The sequence below is a fragment of the Tyto alba genome, unplaced genomic scaffold (assembly GCF_018691265.1).
Source record: "Tyto alba isolate M040663 unplaced genomic scaffold, T.alba_DEE_v4.0 Super-Scaffold_22, whole genome shotgun sequence".
NCBI lineage: Eukaryota > Metazoa > Chordata > Aves > Strigiformes > Tytonidae > Tyto > Tyto alba.
In genome coordinates, this window is record NW_024881296.1 from 25123433 (window position 1) to 25143491 (window position 20059).

At 43.1% G+C, this 20059-nt stretch overlaps 1 protein-coding gene across 6 annotated transcripts in view; it reads left to right on the forward strand.

The window, feature by feature from the left end:
- Positions 1-413: 413 nt before the first annotated feature.
- TMEM181 (transmembrane protein 181) overlaps positions 414-20059 on the forward strand; it is a 35471-nt gene continuing 15825 nt past the window's right edge. Inside the window, exons 1-6 of one of the 6 annotated variants that reach the window (XM_042795720.1) lie at positions 8053-8203; positions 10249-10412; positions 12773-12876; positions 17412-17467; positions 18740-18830; positions 19418-19536. In XM_042795720.1, the coding sequence (XP_042651654.1) occupies positions 10306-10412; positions 12773-12876; positions 17412-17467; positions 18740-18830; positions 19418-19536 (477 nt within the window). In that variant the 5' untranslated portion in view covers positions 8053-8203; positions 10249-10305. Of the gene's footprint in view, positions 774-8052; positions 8204-10248; positions 10413-12772; positions 12877-17411; positions 17468-18739; positions 18831-19417; positions 19537-20059 lie in introns of those variants that run through there. The other 5 variants (XM_032983110.2, XM_032983107.2, XM_032983109.2 and 2 more) reach the window with 5 other exon arrangements.

The following is a 20059-nucleotide window of genomic DNA, read 5'->3' on the forward strand; positions in this document are numbered from 1 at the left end:
TCAGCAGAAGCCACTCTGAAAATCCAAACAGCTTCATGCTTAATGCTGGACCACTTACGGCATTACAACCATGAAAAGCGAATTTAGCACAGGATTTTTTTTCCCACATATGTTAGGCCTTTTTTGACGGTGCGAATTGGCCTCGGGTAGCTTGGCTTCAAAAAAGGACCATAAAAATCAGGACGTTCATTTTAAATAGAGCTGGTACGGTTTTAAGAACAAAAGGGTGTTATTTTACAGAAACCAGATGCTTCCAGCAGCGGTAACGCCAGGGCTTCGCTCACTTCCCCGGGGAGCTGCGGGCCGGCGGGGAGCGGGCGGCGGGGCCGGGGACGAGCCGGCTGCCGGCGGGGCGGAGAGGCCTGGGGCACGGCCTGCCCCGCCGCCTCCCCCCGCCCCCGGGCCGCGGCCGGCGGGGGCGGCGCCCGCCCCTCTCCGTGGTGCTGAAGCGGCTCCCGCCGCCGCCGCGCTCCGAGGGCCCGCCCCTGCCGCCCCTGCCGCCCCTGCCGCCCCTGCCGCCCCTGCCGCCGCCGCCGCCCCCGCCCCGCGGCCTCCCAGCGCCGGGCGGGCTGTGGCGGGGCGCCATGGCGGAGCGCGGGGCCTGAGGCGGAGCGCGGGGCCTGAGGCGGAGCGCGGGGCGGCATGGAGGCGGATTTCGCCGCCTTCGGGAGCCCGCTGTGCGGCGAGGTCAAGCGCTTCTGCAGGCGGGTGCGGGAGACCTACCGGGAGATCAAGGAGGACCTCACCCCCTACAAGGATGACCGTTACTACCGGTACGGGCGCGGGCGCGGCTCTCCCCCGGGGCCCTCCGCCCGGCCTCCTCCGGGAACCAGGCCGGCCCTGGGGGGCGCGGGGAGCGGGGAGACACCGGCACGAGGAAATCGGGAGCCGGGCTTCGTGCGACGACCCCCCGGCCCTGCACCCGGGAGCCGCCGCCCAGCTACAAAAGTGGCCGGGCGGGCGGGGTGGCTGCAAAGGCCGAGGTCAAAAGGGACAGATGCGCCGAGCAGGCTGCCGCCATGTCTCCGCGGTGCCTGGCCCTGCCTTCTGCTTCCGTGAGTGACCAGCGGTGGCTGGAGAGTGTTCACGTTTTGAGATTGCACAAGGCTAGGAAGGACTCCAAAGGTGTTGGAGGGCTGGGTTATAAATGAAAAGAATTTTTGGATCGGAGAAAGGGTCTGAAAAGATAGAATGAAAAGCACGAGAAACGAATGCCAGGAACTACACAGAGAATGGATGCTATCCAGCCACACAAATGCAGGTTGGGGATCAAAGAGTTGCATTAACATTTTTGTAAAAAAGGGTATGGGAATTATAATGCTTTACAGAATAACCCCTCTCAACAATGTCGTTGCCTTATACGTGTGAAAAAAGGTAAAGTAACTTGGGGTGTACGGCAGAAGCATGGTTCGTAAGATGTGAGAATTAAATCATCTACTTTAGCCCCCACTCCAGACCTTAGCTGGAGCTGTGTCCGGTTCTGGGCACCAGACTTCAGGGGTCCGCCAGTGGAAGAGAGCATAAGGACAGAGATACAGATAATCAAGAGCCTAGAAAACATAGCTGTGAGGAAAATTTGGGGTTGCTACCCCCAAAAGCAGAAACATCCAAGTTGAAGGAATAAGAGTGTCTGTAAAGAGAAACTTCATGTTTATCCTAGACAAAAGATTACAGAGTAGTATTAATTGAAGCAATAAAAGTTTGTATTAGACATTAAGAAAAAAAATCTGAATGGGAAGGATGGCAAAACACTATAGAAAGAATTATCCAGGGAGACTGTAGCATCTTCATCATTGGAGGTCTTTAAAAACTTCTGACAAATGTGTGCCAAGAAAGGAATAGATCTGGCAGATGCTCCCTGAGACTGAAGGAAAGATTAGGTACCTTGTGAGGCCTCTTCCATCTCTATTTTACTATGAATCTGAGCATAAGTACTGCTATCTCTCAGTGCACGGTGCCCCAGTTCTGCTGCTTAGATCATTTGACTTCAGTGTGCTGTGTCTGTTTTTCTCAGTGAAGGGGTAGGTGGTCCATTAGATTGAATTTGTCTCATTGTTCACAACAGCAAAGACTGCAGAGAGTCACAGAGTTTGGAAACACTCCCTGGCAGCTTGGCAGAGTTTAACCTAACCAGTCCTTCCTGTCAAAACAGTGGCTCCTTGTGCCTAAGTGTGGTGTGAGAAGCCATGGGAGGTGATAAGGAGTGATGGAAATGTACCTGTGTGCATCTGGCAGCACGATAATGAATATTGGCACTAGAATGGAGAAAGAGGGGAGACATAAGCTTTGAATTAACGAATAAGAGGTCTTGGGAGAGGCATTTGTTTAGCTTTGTTTCCAGAAGGAATTCAAGCTTTCCAAGGTAAATTGTTATTAACTCATTTTTACGACTTAAAGTGTGCGTGGAGGGACTTTCTGTATTGAAAAGAGAAGATGCCACTCCACTGAATCAAATGAGCTTGTAGAGTTAGTGCTAGATTGTCCTTTCTTCAGTGAGAGTATCCCCAAGAGGTATCAGCTGCAGGTCGCCTAGAATTAAATAGACTAATATTGGGCTCTTGGCAAGGAAATAGCATTTCGTGACTTACAAGTCATGCCAGTACTTCTTTTCAATCCCAAGATCTTAACCTAAGTGACCTGGCATAAAATAAGTTTACTGTTACTTTCACTACATACCTGCTGTTCTGGTCAGAGTTTCCCATCCTCATTATGGATGGATGTAGCAATGGCACCTGCTTTTTAGGTTCCTGGTAAGGAAGCAGGTTTCTTGATGTTAGCATGTATTCTTCTTACAGCCACCTCTCACTTATGGGCAGGAGAATTAGATACTTCGTCCTCTTCTCTCTCTCTCTATTCTATTCAGTATGTTTGGTCAAGTTATAAATAAGCACACTCAGGGATATAATGGAGCTACTTACTGCTCTGATGGCGGAAGGAATTTTGGAAATTTGACCAAGGTCAATGACAATGCTGGTGTGGCTGGTCTTCAGAGAACCTCTTTGATTTGAAGTAAAATAATCAGGTTAATAAAAGCAAATAGTATCTTACTTATACCTTACTAACAAAACGAAGAGTTGGTAAAACCATACAAAAGCATGTTTTCCTCTCACACACTGTATTCACAAATGTGAGGCTATCAACCACCGCCAGCCTTAGCTCTCCCCTCCTACTGGTTGAGCAAAGCCATTGGGCCATCAGCTGGTGGTTTCCATTGCCTCTTCGGAAACTGAGTGGTCTAGTCCATTAAGAGGCAGGAAAGGAGAGGGCAGGAGTGGAGCATGAGTTTACAAGTAATCAATATTTTCTAGAAAAAAAAAATAAAATTGGCTGCTGCAGTCTCACACCTGATTTCTGTAAGGACATCCTTCTCTGAGTGCCAACAGGAACACTCAAAACTGGAAAGGTTTGGAGCAGAGCTGATACAGAAATGGAAAAACACCAAGCAGTCCCCTTTGTGACTGGCAGAGAAACAGGTTTTCTTGACTCAGGAGTGCTTGCTGTACACTGTGAGAGTATGTGCCTCATTCTCAGTGACAGGGGATTCTGTGCAAGGGGATGACCTAGCTCAGAGATGGCTGATGAAGCCATTATCCCAAGTAACTGTGCTCTCCCTGCACAGGTGGCTGAGTCATTTCTGATTCAGCTCTCAAGCTGACCCAGTTTAGTAACAACTTTTGGTCATGGTTTCCTTTAAAGCATGGCACTCTTGAACATGTGGTTCAGCAGCTGTCTGGGAGCAGCCTGTTCTCTGGGCAGGGGTGACAGCGAGGGGTGTCAGGCTTCTCCACCATCTCAAACTACGCCATCCTCACGCCGCAGAGCCCCAGGGCACTCATCCACACTATAGAGATGAAGGGGTGTCTATGTTAGTGAGCTCGTTCTGCCCAACAGACCAGAATAGTTTCTACGTTGTGCCTCCTGGTGCATTTCCCCATGAGCAAGTGCTGGTTTACCCAGCCATCCGGGAGAGATGGAGAGAGCAGGGTTAGCCATGGCTCAGCACGCTGATTAACACCACCTCTCTGGGTTAATAGTTCTCTTGGGCAGACGTGACATTTTATGGCATGCATGTAAAAGAGACTATATGTTTATAAACTAATGGGCATGATATTAAGTAACCTCATTGGTAAATGCAATAGAAGGTTGGTCTCTGGACTTAGTATACCTGAGATTAGTCTGTGGTACACCAGGAGATGCTTGGTGCAGTAAATAAGCTCAGAGAAGGCAGAAGAAGGGAAAAGTGTTATGCTCTCCCATCAGCCCTGGGGACTGCCACAAAACATACCAGCTTTATTACAGCAACTTCAGGATTGTTCTAATTTATACCCCTGAAAAATTGCTCCAAATAAGCCACTTGAATGAACAGTTTGTTGTCTGGTGTCTCTTCCCTCCCACTCCAATATGTTCCTTCCTCCCCTGGCATGCTTCCTGGCTGGGATGGCAGGGCAGGGAGAGCTGATGGAGCGCTGGAAGCCAACAGCTCCCTCCACTGCACTAGGCAATTTTAAGTAAACTATTGGCATGAAAAGAGTTTAATACCGATGTTACTAAAACATCTACATTTTTATCTCTTTGACATGTTGTCAGTGAGATATACAAAGCTTACCAGAAGACACCAGGCCTCTCTATCTGCTGACAATTATTTCAGTGGGTGTTTCATAACTCTATCCCCTAGCTGATGTCAGAGTTCAACATGCTGAGAATATTCTGATAGCAAAGCAATCAACTAAAGTGCCTACCTGGTAGAGAGGAGAGAGCAGGAGGGTGGCCAAATTTTGATCTGACATCAGAGTCACAAAACTATAAGTAACAACTTGGTATTCTTGAAAAATCAATTTATAGGGTAATGAACACACCCCGCTGGCCAATCAGCTTGTACAGGGAAGCACAGTGTTGATGATGAATTTGGCAATAATACCCAGAGATTAAGACAAATGACCTACAGTCCACCCTGCTTTAAATAAGGGATACATTTTAAACTCCTATCATACAATAATACGACATTTTGTACAACAAAAATTTAAGACTATATGTAGGAAATAGTGAAACTTATTATTTAACTTGCAGCTTTAATTAATGCCTGATGTTACTTAGACAAGTAACAGAGGAGGTAATTATAGGTGATACCAATATTTTTAATTCCTCAGCATCTCCTATTGGTGTTTCCAGTTCATTAAAATGAAGCTAATCTTCAAAATGTGTGGGAAAGGTACATTCACAGTGGTTCTACTCCTTTGACAAAAAGACCAGAGAATAGCACACCATTTGACCCGGCAATAAAGAGAAACTGTTGATTTCTCCTTAGAGAAACTAGTGCCTGCGTGCTTCAGAGAAGAAACCTGAAGTCTGACAGAGGGCTGTTGTGATAAAGATACACTTCTTCCCACCTTAAAATCTTTCCCAAGTGCTCAAAGTGCAAATCTGCGAGAAGCCAAGGGGTCGGCAAGACCATGCTGGAGAACTGCAGTCAAATACCTGAAGTCAAATACACAGGCAGGATCTTCAGTGGGTGCTTCAAGCCACAACTGGTACCCCTTTCTTGTTCTTCCAGGGCTCACTGATGGGTCCTGGCAATTGGGGGAAGAACCTGAAGGTGTGAAGTACACAGCTAGGGCTAGAAGGCAGGAGGAGGAGACTGACACTGTGGTTTCATGATTGCTTTAAGCTGCCATAAGCTGTCTCTGCGGATGGAAGAAGCCATCCTAGCTCTCCTTTCCCTAGTCCCACATTTCTGCTCTTTTCCTTGTCTGCCCACAAATATTCCTGTAGCTGCACCGTGACTGAGCAACTGATCCAGCAGAACACCATTTTTGTTCTGAGTGACTTTTAACTCAGATAATTACCATTATTTGTTTCACCACTCTATTGCACAAACATTTGTTCTGTCAAAAATCAAAGAGCTACAGAGAGGCTGGATTTCACCTTTTGTCACTCAAGCTGTAGGTATGAGCCATGAAAGCATAAACTGGTCATAAAAGTATATGTTAGAGTGGTTAGTATAAGCAGCATCCCAGCTGAGCTAGCGTTCAGCCTGCTTACTCATAGATCAGCCTGCCTCTTCCTGCAAGCCTCATTCGCCACACACTGTCCGGTTCCTACAATAGATAATGCAGACAGTAGCTTCTTGCACTGCTTCCCCCCAGAGCAGGTCAGACAAGGCACTGAGAGAGGCACCTGCTTGCAAGTAGGAAAGTGGAGTGAGACTCTGACTGTCTCTGTGGAGAGAGAGGGGTTTCACAGTGCCTTCCCTGAGGGTGTTTAGTTTGTAAACTCAGTGCCATTGTTTTCACAAAATCTACAGGGTGCAACGTATGTGTTTACAATGTATACACGACCCTTTGAAAGTTGGTAGATGGCAAAGAGAATTGAGGTCCCATAGCTAATTGAAGTGAGCTGGGTTTCAAGCTCTGCCACCCACACTGTTCTCTTGGCAGGCCCAGTCTCTCTGTGCTTCAGTTTCCTACCTGTTCATTGAGAAGAATGTACTTCTGTTTTGAGGAGAATAAATTCATTCACGTGAGTGAGGCTCCTGAGTGCCAGAGGGGTTGGAGCCATCACCCAAAGAGCTCAGACGTGCGCACATAAATGGCAGCAGTCATAACGCTGTGACTTTGCTTCCCAGAATGCTGGAAATGGTGACAGATGCTGTGAGCACCATTCCACCGTTTCCTGGCCAGGGAGAACTTGTTGGAGAAGCCCAGAGTGTGCTGAAAGCTACACAATGCACATCGTAGTCACCCATGACTTAATGACTTCAGATTGTGGCTTGGCAGTGCTATCTTGTTCTGAGCAGATACAGTTTGTTAGGTTGTCCTGATTACTCAGAGCTTTATTTTCTGCCCTACAGTAGTGATTCTTGTTGCTTTAAAATTTATAAATGACTTTCCTTCATCACTTGGTATTATGTGTTTCTCAAGACAGCCTTTTTATGAGATTACTAAATAATCATCAGTACTGTAAATCACAGATTTTAACTGACAGGATAAATACCAGTATCAGTGACAGAATTAATTCCCAGCATGTTTCTTTTGGATTTAGTGGTGTTACACAAGAGACGTACTGGGTCCCACAGGTCACGAGTAATGACATGAATTACCCGTAGGGCAACTGAATTAAATGAAAAATGTTGTTAATGTTAAGTACCTTCAGAAAGTAATTGCAGTAAAACCATCTTACCATCTAAGTAAGCTTTTAATGGAAGTATTTGATTGTTGAAGAGACGATTTTTAAATTATATGTTGACTGATCTATCTAAACATTCCTGGGGTCACCCTGATAGGGCTCTACCTTATGTATATGACAAACACCAAAGCCAGTAAGTAACTCTGAATTTTACCCTAGACTAGACACCAGGTATCCCTGTGTTTAAGTAACTGCAGGGGTGGCTTTCTATAAGCAAATATTAGAGCTATCAAAAATTAATGCAAAATATAAGTTGGCAAAATCCCTAAACCTGCCAAGTTTTCATCATCGCTACCCAATGGATCAGCTGACAATCTTTGTTGCCCAGTCTCAGAACATTTAATAGGAAAACGGAACAAAATCCAACTTTATCTCAACATTTGTGCAAGAATAAAATAGTTGGGGTGAACTGCAGATTTCTATTGAGGTATCGTGTTTAAAGGAGTAGCTGACTCATAGGATTTTCTTTCTAGCGCTTGTGAGCTGCCTGAATTCTCTGTGAACACGATACATAAACCGCCTCTCTTGAACACCACACAGCTGCCTGCAGGTGACTGACGCGATGGCATTTTCAATTCCACCGAAAAAGCCATCGCCATTCGGTCTGGCTGGGAAAAAAAAAAAAAAAGATCGCTTGCAGACCGGGAGGCCGTCACTAACGGGCACTAAACGTGTCCGCGTTCCGCGTGGGTGAGCCCCGTCAGTCCTTCGCCCCACACGCCGGGCTCCGACCGGGAGCGAGCCGCGGAGCGCAGGCCCGTGTCCCCTCCGGCCCGCCGTAGCGCCACCGCCCCCCCCCCCCCCCCCCCCCCCAGCGGCGTCGCCCTTCGGCCCCGCGGCTGAGGATCGGCGTGGGCTGCCGTGACGTGTCCCGCGGCGCGGGGCGGCCGGGTGACGCACGCGGAAGCCGCCGCCAGGCACCGCCGGCGGTTGTGCCACGGCGGCAGCGGCGGCGGCAGCAGCAGCTCCCGGGGGGAGGGAGGCGGCGCCTCCGCTGCGCATGCGGCGCCGGGATGGAGCCGTGAGTGGTGGTGGGCGGGGGAGCAGCGGGGTGGTCGCCGCTGGCTCGTCGCGGGTGGGGGTGGGCGCGAGGCACGGCGGCGGGGACCCTCGCGCGTGCCGGGTGCCGGGCGGGGCGGCGGCGCGCGGGTCTGCCCCTGCGCTCTGGGCGCTGGCGGCGGGAGCGGCCGTTCAACGGCCGGCGGGGAGCCCGCCCGTGGGGAGCGCGGTCCGCTGGGTCCTGGACGTGCCGTGACCGCGACGAGCTTGTTTGCTCGGGGCCGGGGAGGGGAAACGCCTTCCTCCGGCCGAGTGCGGTCGTTTAAGCTTTTACCCTGTAAAGAGCTGGATCTTGTCATTCGGTTTATGCACGTTAATCCTCAATAAGGAAGTAAGATCTCCGAGGGCCAAATTAGCGTGTCCGAGGCTATGGTTCGCCAGTCAGAAACCCGCGAGTGACTACCCGCTTCTTTAGAGGAACGCTGCGGTTTTTCCTCCTCTGTGGCGAATATCCACCCTCACCCGGCCCCCCCATGTCTCCACTCTCAAATTGTGTCTGTTAAGGAAAAAGAAAAACTCGTTTTCCCGGATATGTCTTCATGTGGACAGAGCCGTAGCTGTGTGTAATTATTTGGACTTCACTGGATACAACAAGCAAGACACTGAAAAAAAACCCAAACTCACACCTGAGCTGGTCAGCATAGTCATGGCTAGCTGTCAGTTGTCGTATAACAGTGCTGCGTAGTACTGTTAATATCAGTTGTGTGCGGTTTTTTATGTAGTCATGTGCTGCCTCATTAGCTATTAACCATTGTGTAATACATCTGCAAGAAAAAAATTCAAGGTCTTCTGAGGGACACCAAAGCAAGAGATGTCTTTAAACCATGAGAAAGTGCAGTGTGCACAGATAGACCCAGTGCTACCAATGTAGGTACCATATATAATCATTTAAATCAAAGTGGTTTTGATGGTTTCATTTGGGAGTGAGCCTAAAATAGAAAAGAGCAGTTGGAGGCAGAGATGTTGAGGGTATTGTGTCAGAAAAACTGTTGGGTGTAAAAATAAATTACTAATTTTAATATCAAATTACCTACTGCTTAATCCCAGTTTTGTCACAACTTTCCCATCTGTAAAGTGAAAGTCTTAAGTGAAAACTATTATATAAAAGGCTCTGTTTTTCATAACTGTCCATAGTAAAGACTGTGTTGTACAGGCGTGAGAAGTGATTTTAAGATGAGTAATAGCCTGAGAAACAATTTGCTTAATGATTTGAACCAAAACTTTATTCAAAGAGCAAGATTTAACCTACCTTTACATCTCACATATGAGTGGCTATTGAAAGTTTGCAGTTTTTATCAGTGTGAGTTTCCATAGTTCATTCTATCACAGATTGCATTAGTGCAGTTTATTTTTTACTACTATTTCAGATGTCAAAGTATACTATTTCTCTGTATATCAGTGCATTCTGCTCCTTTGCTGTTAGCTTCAGACGTATCCAATTTAATTATAAAATATTTAGTTTCTGTCTGAGTTGAGATAAAACTCAGTACAGGTGGTAAAAGCTGCCTGAAAAATCTGCAGACACGTGGACAGCTCATCTTGAGCTTTGGGCTGCCTTGGCTTAGGCTGATTAAAGCATCTTCCTTTGGTAAAGCAAAGCACAGTTCTTTACTCATTTGCAAAGGTGCTTCCAGGGTGAGGAACCTTTTTTGCTTTTCCCATAAATGCCTTTCAAACATTTTATTCTTTATTAGGCTTTTCAGATGCAAGAAAGAAGCTGTTAGAGGGGGATCATCAACTTGCACTTATGTATATTCATAGATTTTATATAAGTCTTTCCAAAAGGCAGATGTTAAACAATGAACATACGGGAAGATCATTTTATCTGCTTTGCACGTCAGCTGGTGACATGCTGGAATGAGGCGCTTAAACCACACGAGAAACTTCTGTTATTGCAGTGAGGGATAATGAAGAACCCATCACCCGATGGAAATGCTATAGATTGTTGTTTGCTGTCATGGTGAATGTAGTTAAGATTTGGCTGAGTTCTTACATTTACTCTTACAGAAAGTGTCCATGTTGCTTTACTGACCTGTGAAGTAGCACATGCAGTCAGTGGCTTAAATGAGACTTCAGGAGTACCAGTATGAAAGAAGAAAGGAAGGTACAGAGTGTGCCCCTACTCTCTCTGGTCTCTTCTCTTTGTTAAGTGCCAGCATCACTGTTGTTAGGTAGGTGTATACATACCCATTTTGACTACTAGGTTTTGCACCACCTGGAGTTGGAATAAAGAATGAGCCAACGTCTGGAACATGTTTCTTCAAAAGCTTCCAAGCACAGCTGTGCTCTGGCATACGAGTAAACCAAAGTGATAATTGCCGAGAGCTGTAACACTGTGAGTGTTGCCTGGGTGGTGGCTCTGGTGACTCTCCTGTAAGGACGGTGGAGATGAAGCTGCTTTTCATGTTCACATTGTGCATTTTGAAGTGCCTGCAAAAACTTGGAAACTAGGAAGCTTATCAAAAGAACCAAGAATATGCATAAGAAGTCAGAAGTATCCTACATCAGACTGCAGCTGTTAAGTGGATGCCCAGATAGGTGTAAGCTGTTGGGAACAGTACAAGCATATGTGTTTCTTTCCTGCATGTGTCTGATACACTTCCAGTCATCAGCTATTCTCGACTCATGGACTTTCCCAGCCAGACCTGGTTTCTATGTATTGAGTGATCCTGTGTGTGCTCTTCCATGAAGCATTTGGCATCCACTTGAACCGTTATAGTTAATTTAGTCATGTCAACTTTTTGTGCATCATTTTTATATATCAAGGATTTTCTTGTTAAGATTAGTATTTTGGTATGTCAAGATAATATCTCCTACATGGTGTTCTTAGGCAGATAAGGAATACCAGGTCATGTGTGGAACTGAAGGAGCCTTTGGAACAGATAGGAAAATGCACCTTATTTCGTTATTTTAGTACTAGTAGAGATATAATAGCTTTAAAGTGGTTTAAGTACATGAACACTGAGGTGTTGAGACATTGATTTAAGGAAGATCCTGTAGTTGTATTGCTGCAAAAGTTGTGCAGACAAGTCCTGGTTTGAAATGCCTCTATTACTTGGCATTTTTCAAAGTTATCTAAAGATCGTGTTTGTCTGTGAGACTTATGTGTGATGATCTCTTTGACAGAGATCTGATATGTTCCTGTTTATGACTGTGGTAATTTCATGTACAATTTACCTTTTTTAGCCTGTACAATTACCTATTCTGACTTCTTAGACTGGTGTGGAGTTTTTGCTGCGCACAGTGGTCTGTGGCAAGGCAAGTTACACTGTGACTGCAGGGGCTATGCCGGGAGTCCTGTGCACCCAGTTGTGCGAATTTGTAACATTCACAGTTACTTGCTTGCAGGTCTCATTACTTCTGTGGATTTTTGCTCCCTTCCTCACCTCCTGTGTGAGTTAAATTAAGATTTGAATATTTCAAACTTTGCAGTAAAGGAATAGTGTAACTATTTCACTAAAGTCTTATGTTTTCATTTCTTTCCATGATGGCGCTCATACAACTTTATCAGAAAACACCCTAACCCCCAATCCTACAGCTTCCCTGTATAAACTATACAGCTTCCCATGATCATACTTATGGAAACAGCAGTAGAAAAGCAGCTGTATGGTGGCTCAGCTCTGGCATAACTCAAAATGAAATGTTGGCTGCATTCTGAAACATGGTGGATTTGTCCTTTTTTGAGCTATGCATTTAACAAAAAGGAAGACAGAGGAGGGATATGTTACGCATGATTAATTCTTTGATTGTATTTCCCTTAAGCTAACAGAACTGGAAGTTAGCTGTTTCCAAGAAAATACAGTTGGTCCTTTCAAGACTTCTTTTCCCCTCTATTTTGTCTTTTATCTAGTGATAATCTCCAAACAGTTGTGGAAGAGATGTCATTGCTTTTATGTCTATTTGTATTTAAGTGTCTAATAATAAACTTAAATTCAGGTTTCTATTTCCCAAGCTTTGGTGGAGCTCAGGCAAGAATGCAGAGCCTGAGCATGCACATCTAGCAGATCTGGAATTCCACCTTACTCCTTGTTTAGGGGTGATCCAGCAGGGCTGAGGTATATATATGTAGGGTGTAGACAACTCATCAAGATCCGGTGCAGGTAACGGAGTTGTTAGTGATGTCAGTCCCTTTATGTTAAGCTGTCATTGCAGGAGACATGGTATCTTGTATGTTTAAATTATTAATGTATGAACTAAAAAAAAAAATTTTCTCCCTCTATAGAATGCTTTCTCTTGCTCAAGACTTAGGACAGTAGAAAACCCTAGCATAAAAAGAATGGGCAAAATTCATATATTTTGGGGTGCGGATGTGTGTGCATGTACATATGTATAATAATTCCTAATAGTCATTCTTGCTCTATAAAGCAGCAATAATATTTTTTCTCTTAGTCACATGTTACCCCAGAGGTTGGTTTAGTTTTCTTTGTGGAAGAATGAATGGGGTCTATTCTCTTCCTGTTACCCCCCCTCCCCTTCCCCCCTTAGAAATATGACTGACAGCTAAATCTGTGCTTTCTTTTGCTTCCTGTAGGCTGGCACCGATGCGATTATATACACTGTCCAAGCGGCATTTTGTTCTGGTCTTCGTAGTATTCTTTGTTTGTTTTGGTCTGACAGTCTTCATAGGAATAGCGGGTAAGGATGTTGTCTTTTTAAAAGATTACAGTTCTTGTATGCTTTGTCTAAACCTGTTGGTATTTACAGATGTATTTAAATGCTAATGAGCTTACTGCCTCTGAGATGTCTGAGGAAGCATTACTTTTGACAGGGAGGGGGAAGTGTCTCCTCCATCTGATTTTTACATAGGAGTACTACCCTACACAGTTTTGGTATTTGCAACTGCTTTGCAGGGGAGAGTCAGTAAAGTAAAACGAAACCAGCTTCATTGTAAGATAATTTTTCAGCAGACCACTACATTAATTTTCTCCTTTGTATTTCAATCTGTAAAATGGTGGTGCTAATACTTGATTTCCTGTGAGGAAATTGATAACTGTTTGTAAAGCCTTCTAAATGTTTGGGTGATAAATGCCACAGAAATATCAAATAATTTAGTAATGTAAAAATATGAACTTCTGTTGTCAAACATATATGAGCTTAGGTCTCTGGTTTCAAAGACCTCTGGGAGGCTAAGCACTTTGTGCCTGGATACTTATCCTGGAGATCAGAGAGATTTGTGGAAGTCTGGTCGACAAAGTTGCAGAGTGTTGTTAGGCAGATGGAAAGTGTGGGAGCCCTCAGTATTTCATGCCAGAGAGCTTTTCCAGGTCTAAAATGTACTTGAAAAAGAAGTCAGTGTGCTGTCACTGGAATGCTAATAAGCTAATACTCTGCTGTCAGGATAGTTTTTTCAACACAGACCTGACAGGCAGGGAGAGGGGAAGGGAGGGACTTGTACTCATTAAGCAACCTGCCCCCCATGTAAGAATTATTTAAGGACATTACCACCTCCCCCCACTTTACTGCTTATTTCCATGTCACTCAGCGAGTTCTCCTGTGGCATTCTGACACCTCTTGACCTGCCTGTAGGGTTGTCTCTGTCTCTGCCCTGTCTTTCACTTCCTTTAGGGTGAGACGGGCTGCCCAGGCCTGGGACTCATCTGCTCCTGCCTGCCTTGAAAGAAGCAGGGGGGTTAATTGGAGGCAGCTGTTTGGGCTTTCTGTGCCCATCTGTGCCTTGTAGGCAGTACATTCTTCATAATAGCATTAAATAATAAAATTTGTCTGTGAAATAAAACCTTCTTTCCTGTCGTTTGATTTATTGTAGCAGCCTAAGGTCCAGACTTCCAGTTCATAAAGGTTAACCACTGATATTCCTGTGACTTGCCCAAGGATGCTGAAGGGCATTGTTTGAGCACTAAAATACCATATAAATACAATAAAAATGCATCTTATATGAATGAGAAAGGAAAAAAAATGCCTGGAATTACTTAATTTAGTGTCATTTGGCCTAAGAAGTGAACTATATTTGTAGTTAAGTATTTATACTGCCCAGTTGCAAGAGAGTTGTTTTATGTAAGACCAGGCAGAAAGCAGTGCTTCTGGAAGAGAAAAACTGAGCATTTAATTCTTAATTGGTAGCAGAACCTGAAAGAGAGCTGCAGTGGTGAGTTGCAATGCATCTGCATGCAGAGTGATCTGGTGATGTGGTTGCCTTTGGTCCAGGGGACTTGACTGCTGTAAGCAACGCTTGGACATCTTTACCCTGCTGGGGTCTCAGGGCTCGCCTGTGATCCCCTCTAGGAACTGGCAAGGCTGTGGGATTCTTGTCCTTGTAAGATTGGTTTGCTGGAGAGTTTTATTGACAAAGCATGAACACAGTTCATTATTACAACTTAATTATTTTTAAAAGAATGCTGTTTACCTTGGGAGGAGACCCACTGAACACTTAACTGTGATGTTTTACCCTGGCTTTTGTTGACAGCTCCTTGCTTCCTGTGAATAGAGGGAAGGGCCCTAACAATAGAGTCCTCCCTCATTAAAGGGTGCAGTCTGAGCAAAATGCACCAAACCCATTAAGTAAATGAAAAAGTAGGAGATACATCCATATTTTCTGTGCTACTTGAATATGCCACTGCCCATACTCAACATCTCTATCTGCAGTTTGGAAAGCCTAGCAGAAGTCTCGCTTCTCATCTGAGAAAACAAGACAGTTTAATCTGAGGTGGCTGTTGCTCTTCAGTTCTTGTAACCCAAGACAGGCACAGGCTTGTTTTGTTTTTGTTTTTGGTTTGTTTTTGTTGTTTTTTTTTTTTTTTTTGTGTGTGTGTGTGTGTTTTTTTGTTTGTTTGTTGTTGTTGTTATTTGTTTTTTTTTCCCCAGTTACACTCACTTTCTTTCCCTTTTCCCAATGGGTCAGTGTTATCTTTGGGGTGAGACAAGTGCAAGGAAAATCCAAGGTGCAGAACTCATTTTCTGTACTTGCGCAGTTTTCCTGTTCACTACCTCAGGGGGGTTCTTTGCTTTCAGATGTGATTCTGTTAACTGAGCAAGACTAAAGGAAAACCAATAATATATTGAATATAATTGACTATAATATTGCTTATATATTGAATATATTGCTTGTTAGAGGAGTAACAGTTATAGCAGTAGAAACTCATTATTTTTTTGGTTGCTGCTCTTAAAAAATGGGACTATGATCCCTCTGTCCCAATATTGGTTCATACCTTCTGGTAAAAAAAACCTTGTTAAAAAGGCTCATTGTATTGTTTTTGTTAAGACTTAATTACTGAAATATGATGACTTATCAACTGTGAGCACTTACTGAAATTGAATTATGCTTTTCAAAACAAAAATGCCTTCCAAAAATCTGCCCTGTTTATATGTACTTGAGAACTGAAAAGTTCAATGATGCAGAACTGACTTTATAGTGGGTGGCTGTTGGTAAAGTTGAACTGTAATTCTAGTATGAAACTTTGGGTGTGATGGGTGAAATTCTTAATTTTTCCATTTAAAGTCTGTAAGATGGTTAAATACTGTAATTAGAGTGGTTATAGAGGTGCAAGCAATGCTGCATGTTTAGAGCTGTCATGACAGCTAGCCTAAAATACTTCTTGCACTGAATGATCCCATGTTGCTCATTTATAAACTTCCTTCCAAACACACTCACATATGCCCTGCCTGTGTCCCTGCCTGCTATACATCTCTGTGTTTGTTCACACCTCAGTATATAGATGCAGACCTTTTCCTACTCTTTGCTTTAATTTTTCTGGTTTAGTCCTTTCGTGTATGTACATACACACATGCATTCCTCTTCTCCCTGGTACCATGTGTTCTTGCATAACTAAGAAGGCTGAGGTGAAACCATACTGCTTTCTACAACAATCTTAGCAGGCTACACAGAAGATGGGGCTAATCTCTTCTCGGTGGTGCATGATGATAGGGTGAGAGGCAACAGACACAAGCTGGAACACAAGAAATTCCAGTTAGATATGAGGAATTTTTCTTACCATAAGGGTGGTTAAATACTGGAACTGATTGCCCAGGGAGGTTGTGGGAGTCTCTGTCCTTTGAGATGTTCGAGATTTGACTGGACATGGCCCTGAGCAAGCTGATCTAATTAAACAAGAGGGTGGACTAGATGGCCTCTGGAGGTCTCTTCTAACATAAATTATGAATTTATTGCTTCCCATTTACTGCATACAGAGCTAGAGCTGTGGCGTGAGTGGATGGATGCACTTGATCAGTACGTGTTAAGTGTGTATGTTTGTAACCAGAATGATTGGAGGAATGTTTGCATAGTCTGGTAGCAAGCTGAACATCTCCCACTACAACTGGACATGAAACTCCATTGATTAAATTAAGTGTCTGTTTTAGGAGAAATTGTTTATATAACTTTTATGCAATTATGTTTATTTATGTGATGATGTACATGATATGTTATCCCCCCAGATTTCTGTAGAGAAGGAAGGGCCCAATCTGAGTAGACTGAGAACTGTTCCTAAACAAACACATGGGTATCTTGGCTTGAACAGACCAATGTGATGAAAATCCAGCACTAGCCGGAAAGTACTGTTATTGTGGTTGTACAAGCAAGTACACTACACATACATGAAAAGGCATTAGCATCACGCACTCAGGTGCAATGGGATGTTTGCTCTGGTACCCGAGGCTCGAGTGCAATGCATTATGGATGCTATGCTCTATGTAAATCAGGTAATGGTAGCAGTTTGGCTATAGAAACTTTATAATGCAATTAAATATGCTGTTTTTTTCAGGTGCTATTTGCAGACCTTGCTGAGCTTCAAGTTGCTGTAACAACAGTGCCACTGGTGCTCAGCTAGGTTTTTCTGTACCTGAGTACGTTCGTGACTGCAGTGTACAACTCAGCTTGGGAAAAATACTGCGTGGTTTGTTGTAGTAGTTCAGAGTACACATGCAGGGCTTCTGACATGGAGGTCTTGATTTATAATTTACTTCGTATTTAATCATTCCTAGAAATACCATGGCAGAGGGGCTTAAAGGAACATTCAGGCCAAGTTAATTGATGATATTAAAATGTTCAGGTGATTTACCCTTTAGCTTAAACATCTGATAAGTGGGATATAATTTACCTGCTTTGCAGGGAGGTATTTTGTACAGTCTTTTGAAATCCTGTATATTTACATCATTACTTATCAGTAATACGCATACTTCAATATTGTTCTCTTTCCTCCTTATTATATATTCTGTAGGTCCTAATGTAATTGAAACTTCTGTGGCAAGAACCGATTTAAATAACAGCCTAAAGGTAAGAATTAATAAATATCATTGGCTTACATGAATAGCTTGATTTGATGTCAGTAATATTAAACATTCCCCTCCTTCCCCCCAATTATTTTAAGTCTTTAAATTTTTACTGGAAAACTTCTTGGCCATGTGGTGCTTTCCAGTTTGAAATTGAATGTGCAATATTGTATTACCACTGTGTTATTTCAGGAGTGGCACAGCAGCAATTTCTAGTCTCTTACTTTTGTGAGCAGGCAAGGTAAAGAATTCTATGATGTTTCTGCACAGTCATTTCTGATGAAGTAACACCTGAGTTTTGGTAGGATTCCCTGGTGAGCTCATGTTGGAGATTCTTGTAGGGGGTCCAGAAATAGAAATTTAGAACATAAGCTGAAAAACAGTGCTCTCAGTGGCAGCTAATGACATCCCTCTTGCAATCTTACTTTATCAGCTGGGAAGAAATATTTATTTTTCTTGTTAATTGTTCACTGTCACCTGATCAAGACATGGAATCTGGCTTCCTGACATGAATGTTCACATTCATTTTCTTGAAAACTTTTATATTTTGATTCTCAGTTCCTGCATTTTTATTTCTGTCTAGCTCTTCACTGGCAACGTAATATCTAAAGTAATTTTTGTGAAAGTGCTAAAAAGGTTTTGTGGTTTTGTTTTGATTTTTTTTTTTAAGCAAATTTTCTTTAAAGACACTGGACCATTTCCTTTTTTGGTCTATTAGTCACCTATATATTTTTGGATTGGTACTGTATTATGGGTGGTGTTTAAAAGAGCATATTTTGTATCACATAAGTCTTTCCTGCATGTAGGTTTTATCTGTTAATGATATCTTCCATGCTTTTGAAATGAATGTGGCATTTTTTTAAAACCTAGTAGAAAATAGCTGTTGTTTTCATAATTATAGTTGAACAGGTTTAAAAACATGTAGCAGATGAGGGGTCACAAATCGTGCTTCTGATGGAAAGTGCTAGAAATTACTCTTTATCAGAATATTCTTTTTTTGTCTGAACTTTTTTGTTTTATTGCTGCTGCTTTTATGTGCTTTAAGTAGTTGTACCTTTCCTTACTTCAGTGCTGTGCAAAATAAGTGTGCTATTTAAGCTACTTCTCTGAAAGACTTATGTTTGAGCCACTTATACTGTCCACAGAGTAGCACATACTAAATTTATTCCTAAAAATATTGTCACAGACATAATTAACAGGCCTTTCACCACTGCAACTGCAGATATGTCATGTAATGGAACAATGGTTGGTGCTAACCTTGTGGGGTTTTTTACAGCTGAAGCCATTTAATTTAAGTTCACCACCACTGTCTACTTACAACCAGCAGCTGTGGCTGACCTGTGTAGTTGAGTTGGATCAGCACGATGGTGAGAATTTTACCTAATTCTCAGGAAACTGCTATAGCAACCTGTATATTATAATTTTGTTTGTCACATACATGATCCTGTTGTTTTCTGACTGTGATTGGTGGGTTTTTCCTCTGATACGTTTTATTCCCCTCCACCCCCTGCCCCCAGTAAATACATGGACCGCACTGATCTTGAGAACTGGAAGCGACAGGTATATGGGATAAGTTGTTTGTTATTTCTGTGAAAGCAGTAATATCTAGAGAATCTGTCTCTCCCTTCACTTGGGGGGGAATTAGATGTGTAGATTGTAATGATGCAAATTTTTCAATAAAACTTCTCTGTAAATATGTGAGAAATACTGTATTAGTAATTGTTAATCTGGCAAGGTTCAGTACAGGGCATTTGGGACTTACTGCCTAAGTACATAAATAAAAAGTTTTATGTTTGTTTTATTAATATGCTGGACCTCTACTCCAGTAAAGTATAACTGAATAACTTTGATTAATTTTAGGATATCATATGTTTTTTAAACTGTATTTGGAATTCTATTTGAGATTTAATTTCTGCATGTAGCAATAGCTTAATGTTTTCTTTTTTAATTACAGTATCCCTCAAAAAGAATGTTACTATGACAGTCAAAGTACTTGGGGTGGTGAAGGATGGAAGCACACCATATGTTAATAATCAAGTTCACAATCGGATGAGATTACTCAGTTGTGCACAGGTATGTCCCTGCTTAAACAAAATTCTGATGCAGTACATCTTTAAATCTATTTGCATGCATGTTACATTATGTTGCAAATTAGAAGAATATGTCTGTTAAGCACATCCTGGGAAAGACTCTAGGGTATGGTTTTGTTTGTAATTGTAACCTAGCTAGTAATGCTGACCAAGATACGGAGCTATCTGTCTTTTCCTATTTACTTCTATGATTTGTGTCTATTACCCCTCTTTCTTGTTAGAGCAGCTTTCTGCCAGCAAAGCAATGTGTCCTGCTTAGTCACCTAAACAGATTTAGCAGTACTGAAGAAAGGGATATTATAGTAGAAGTTGGATATAGAACTCTAGATGAGAGAAGAATTCTTCTCCAACACCTAGCAGACAGTCTGGTTGAAATCAGCTGGCATCTGTGTTCTGAAAAAGCCAAATTTCTTGCCATCGGTGAAGACTATATAATAGTATAATTTTTATAATTAAGAAGATTATATAATAGTATAATTTTCACTGAAGTTTTTAAGCTTAGTGAC